This window comes from Lissotriton vulgaris, chromosome 1_1 (genome assembly GCF_964263255.1).
Source record: "Lissotriton vulgaris chromosome 1_1, aLisVul1.2, whole genome shotgun sequence".
Taxonomy (NCBI): domain Eukaryota; kingdom Metazoa; phylum Chordata; class Amphibia; order Caudata; family Salamandridae; genus Lissotriton; species Lissotriton vulgaris.
The window spans coordinates 511,463,862-511,469,861 of NC_141685.1; the positions used below are offsets into that span (position 1 = coordinate 511,463,862).

General features: G+C 36.6%; 1 protein-coding gene across 1 annotated transcript in view; it reads left to right on the forward strand.

Moving 5' to 3' along the window:
- Positions 1-4,787, forward strand: part of MSH4 (mutS homolog 4) — a 1,592,310-nt gene extending 1,587,523 nt beyond the window's left edge. Inside the window, exon 21 of the mRNA XM_086925563.1 lies at positions 4,599-4,787. Coding sequence (XP_086781689.1) covers positions 4,599-4,787 — 189 coding nt within the window. The remainder of the gene's footprint in view (positions 1-4,598) is intronic.
- The last annotated feature ends 1,213 nt before the right edge of the window (positions 4,788-6,000 follow it).

A 6,000-nucleotide genomic window follows, 5' to 3' on the forward strand; every position in this document is an offset into this window, starting at 1 on the left:
GGAAGATCTCTGGGCTCTGTCAGCAGACCCCATACCTTAGTGCCTAGATGGTAGTTTTACATCATAGGAACAGCATAGCTCTTTTCCCTGGAAAGGTCCCTCTCCAAGTGTGTGTTAAACCAACATGCAAACCCTTAATATCAAAGACCCTGCATCCAACAGCTGCAGCTGTGTAGCATGTTTTGTCTAAGTGCTATGGACTGACCTGAACAGAATAACAAGAGGCAATGTTTTTCAACCTTGCACAGTGTGTTCAGACTAAACTCCAGGAACAGGCGGAGAACGCAGAAAGAAAACAATTCTCATGTGAAAGGCGCAAACAGAATCTTACATAATAAAGCCATGTAGTAACATGCTCAAAAGCAGCATCGTGACAGCAGACTTCATGCTAACTTAGCAGTGTTGACAATGACCCCAACGGCCATACGACAGAACTAGACCAACACATTCTGGACAATCTCTTCCATTGGTGAGGCAAGTCAAACTTGGATCTATTTGCTATAAAGGAGAACCTTTCTTTGCAAGTTGGCATCCCCAACAGGGATCGTGGAGGAATGCTTTTTCGATGAGATGGTCAGGAATCTATGCTTATGCTTTTCCCCCAATCCTGTTGATCCCAAGGGTGCTCAACAAAATTAAGAGAGAGCCTTGCCGACTTCTCCTCCCAGGTCCCAGACAGCTCTGGTTCATGGAGCTCCTGCTCCTCTCGGAACAACTGCATGCCCAGCATAAAGCAATACCAACGTTGCTGACCATGAGCCAGGGCCAGGTCCATCAACCAGACCATACATCACTACACTTATTAAGCTGGCTCCTGAGTTCAATGAGTTGTCCATAAAGGACATTTCATCAGAGTGCAGGGAAATCCTTTCAAAAGCAAGAACAGGCACAACAAACAAAATGTATAAACTCAAGTGGAAACGCTTCTTCTTTGGTGTGCGCACTCTAAGGTCCTCCCTCTCACATCACCACCATAGCAAATCCTTCCATATCTGCTCTATCTGGCAAGATCTGGTCTGACTCATTCATCCATTACAGGACAACTGGCAGCAATTTCCAGGTTTAGATGATCCAGTAATGCACCTCCTCTTTGGTCTACTCAAATTATAAAAAAAAAATCCTCACAGGACTTTCCCTCCAATAAGAAAACCTCCACCATCATGGTACCTGAATGTGTTATTAGGAAAGATCATGAAAGCACCATTTGAGCCCAATTAAAAGGCAGAATTATAGTATGTTACCTGGAAAACTACTCTTCTAGTTGCTCTCACAGCTGCCAAATGAGTAAGTGACATACACGTCTTTACCATTAAAGAACCTTTCCTACAATTCAAGTCAGACAGTGTAATTCTTTGAACCAATCCTAAGTGTATCCCCAAGGTGCCCTCAGACTTCCACCTGACTGAACCAAGGGTTCTGCGAAAATTCTTCCAGAATCCTCAAATAATTGCGGAAAAATCTTTACATTCTTTAGACATTAAACAAAGTTTACAATATTGCCCACACAGGAGCCATCAAATCCATAAACCAAATCAATTGTTTCTGTCTTATGTGGGCATCAGAAAAGGTCTCTCAGTATCTTAAAAGACCATTCCAGATGGATTGCATATACCATACAGTTTTGTCACTCACAAGCAGGAAAGCCACTACATGACAAAGTCAAGGTCCAGTCCACCAGAGCTGTTTCTACATTTACAGCCCTGTTTGCTGTGGTACCCATCCAGCATATCTGCCGGAAAGCAACACAGTCCAACATGCACACATTTCCAAAGCATAATTGACTGATGTGGATGTAGGATAAGCAGTGTTAAGTCAACTGTTCCAATAAGGAAGCCTTTTTAACCTTTCTTTTTTCCCACCATATGCTATATGTATATGCTTCTTCTCTGGGTTTACTGGTTACTGTTCTGGTTCAAGTATGTGAATCTATGAAAGATCCAATACTAGAGAAGAAAATGTGTTACTTACTGGTAACTGTAGTTCTCCGTTATTGGTATCTTTCATAGATTCCCATGTGACCCACCCTCCTCTCCTGAGAGTCTCCCCCCTGGATTTACATTTACTACACCAATGCTCGAAAATCTGAGGGATTCAGACTCTCTTGGGAGTGCTGTAGAGGATGCTATTGCTTGATTGGCTAAAGCTTGTAGTTTGGTCTTTTCTTTTAAAGGACATAGATAGGCTACAAAACCTATTGTTCAATGCCCTTATGTCTATGATAGTAATGCACATTGCTTCACTATAGTACCATGGGACTCCCACTTCATAGCTGGGGAATGATTAAAGCATGTGCATCTTTGTGATACCAATACTGGAGAACTACAGTTACAGGTAAGTAACTATTTTTCTCGCTCAGCATATTGTGGCAGGTAAGGTGAGCTGAAGTTGCGAAACCACATCTGGGCTTGTAATTTCCTTATAGTCTTACTCTCATCCAAGAAAAATCACTTTATGATATACATCAATTTACATTAGTATTTAATATTAAATATTTGTTTATATTTCTTTCGAGTTTTATAAACTTTTGAATTTTTCCGTGTAATTTACCATGCAGAGACCTCCACCATGACTGCAGAGTCTCCGTATAGTAAAGTATGTGGAAAGGTAAAATGTTTATTTAACTCAAAAACATTATCACAACTATGTTTATGTTAAATATTACGATTACATCATTTTAAATATGTATGTATATGTAGCAGGAAGGTAAGACATGCTACTGTATAATTATCTATAGTTTGAATGAATTCTTTAATTAATTTTCATGTATTAAACTATAATTAATTTCTGAAGTTTATAATAAATAATACATTCCCAATAAAGAATACATTTATTTAAATGTGCTTTATTAAATCATGAAAAGTGATGTAAAAAATTAATTATAATTAATTAAGGTGTATTTTAAAAAGATTTAATGAATATCTATAGTAAAAATAGTTGTTAAAACGTTTTAGAATTAAATAATATATGTGTACTTATTCACATATTTTTAATATTATATTTAATGTATTTATATTGCTAACATTTTCAAATACTGTAATTTAATATAGCGATATTTCCAATTGGGTTTTATGTAAAGCAGTAACCTACATTATTATCTATGGGAACGGTGCTGCAGTACCAGTGGTTGGCCATGTGTCATGCTAGACCTACTATTGCTTTTTTTTTTAGCAGTAATAACTTCTGAAGTGCAGTTTTGAATGACAATGAATTGTTTTGCAGGTGATTGAAACCCCTCCCTGACCGTTCCTAAACCCCTCCTTATTCCTCCCTACTCCCTTCACCTTTCCTAGTATGTATGTCCCTTTTTCCAAACACTCCCCTGTGACCCTCTCACATTTACTACTAAAACCTAGGGCTTGATTTACAAATGTAACACACACTTTTGAGTAAGCTCTAAGTAACTTTACTACTTTTGGGTATTCACAAAATCTGAGTGTAAATTACTACAAAGGAATAAAAAATACAGCAGGAAGTCCAGCACCAAACAAGACCAACCACTGGTACTCCACACCCTCTCTTAGAAAATAATGAAGGTAGGAAATTTAAATAAAACCCTGTATGAAATAATGGTAAATCATTTTTTAAATAGTTACAAATATAAATAAATATAATTTAATGTTAGGAAAAGTATTGAAAGAAATTGCACACATATTTTATTTAATTATAAAATAGTTTATTACCCTATTTTGAATTAAAAAATAATGTAACAGTATGTTTCGGTAAAATACAGCACAATTAATTATTTATATACATCACTTATAGTAAATATAAATGCATAATATGTTTATAAATTAAACTTTGGAAAAATAATTAATTTTAATATATTCCATGAATTAAAGATTTATTTGCAATTGAAATTAAGTGCCACATTCTACAGCATTTTACTTTTTTCTACATTTTAAATATATATAATGAATTTACATTAATATTTAATATAAACATATATTTAATATTTAGTTTTGAGTTTTATAAACTATATTTAAAAATGTGGAGATTTCCTCCCTAACTGCTGGTTTCCATATGATCTTATATATTTTCTTTACATTAAATTATATCTATTGATCTTTTAATTATTCTAGATGTTTTATTTTAACATTATTTTCTATGAGATTTTTTTGTAATTCCCTACCTCCAATAATTTGTATGGGAAGGGGTTACAGTATCAATGGTTGGCCATGTGTGGTGTTGACTTACTATTGTTTTTTTGAATGTAACTTACACTAAGATTTTCTGAATAGCTGAAGTAGTAAATGTAGAGAGGCCAAATCAGAATGAAATATGTTTGGGGGAACCTGCTTTGCCATTGAGAGGATGTAGCCTTTCAGTTCAGAGTCTATTGTACACCTTGCACTGGGGCCAGGTCGGATTTGCATTTGGTTGGCTCCTGTCAGTAATTGCACATAATGTTCAAAGAATAATGCACTTATGTTTTACAGAGTAATTACAACCTTTTAGATTGATTCATGCATTTACAGCTATCTCTTTTGTGATTTATATCTGATCTATTTCCAACTATATTAAAGTTGATTGATTTATTTCTTATTTTTATTTCAATACACATGGGCTTAATGTTCTGATTTTATATTTTTTGTGAACAGCAAAATCAAAAAATCACTCCTGAAGCATTAAGTCATAGAGCAGTATATCAGTTAGCCACACGATTAGTACAGACTGCTAGGAACTCTCGATTGGATCCAGACAGTTTGCGGTTATACTTGGCTGGTCTTAAGAAGAGATATGAAGCTGATTGTTATATTGCTGGAGAAGAGCCAGAAAAGACAGAATAATGACTCATATGTTACTTTGAAAAATTATGCTGTTCCCTTCGCAGTTGCATGTCTATCAAAGAAATAAGAAATGCAAAAATAGACTCAAATGTTCTAAATAAGTAAATAATAAATGCCTTAAGCTAAACATTTTACTACAACGTTGCTGTGAGAATTCTTGTGGAGATTCACATTAATAATTGCAGAATTATACAATTAAGAATGTAAAACTGTATCGTTATTTGTATTAAGGAAAGAAAAATCCTGTTTTAATAGATTGAAAAAAAATAAAACTTTCTATAAAAATCATTTCATTAATAATTTACCAGTGTTCTAATAGAGAAGTGGAATTAACTGCTTTCACTACATGTCATAAACTGAGACATAGTTTTAGGGAGGTATAAGGTTGTGTAGGATGGTAGGATCCTTCTAGCATGGTAAACCACACCTTTTGCCTGGTGTCAGTGTGTTTTTGACCTAGTCTGACTGAGATCCTGCTAATTAGGACCCCAGCCACTGTGCGTTCTCCCAAAACTGACCATGGTAAGTACTCTTGTACATCCACGATTGGTTACTGGGATACCTTTGTAAGTCCCTGGTATATGGTACTAAGCTACCAGGGCATACTACACCAGGATCCCCCATGGGTTGCAGCATGTATTGTGCCACCAATGGGAATCCACTCAAACTGCGACTACAGGCCTATCATTGCAGCCAGTGTGAGTTGGTTCTTGCACATCCCACAACAGATACAGGTTTCCTTATATCTGAGGTCACTACACTTAAAACCTATAAGTCACCCCTATGGCAAGCTCTTCCGTCTTGGTGGCAGGGTGCTTGGTTATAATTGTGAGGGTGCCCCTACACGAGCAGGACACCCCTACAAACTCCAGAGTTGACTCTCTAGGCTTTGTAAGTGTGGTCAGCCATTTTTAATACATATACTGGACATCAGTCATTACGAGATGTCTAACTATATAGTGGCTGCACCGAACCTGGTCCTGTTTGGTATCAAACATGTTGGAATCATATCCCAACACCTATTAAAGTGTTGGAAGTATGATTCTATGTACTGGGGGACTCCCTTAGGGTACCCCCATGTACTCCTGGTAACAGCCTTTCAAGGTCTGACAGCAGGTTAGTGCTGCTGCCAAACACTGACACGATTCTGCCCTCCTGTTGCTGAGCCAAGCTCTAGCAAGGGATGGTAGAACAATAGGTTTCCTGTCACAGG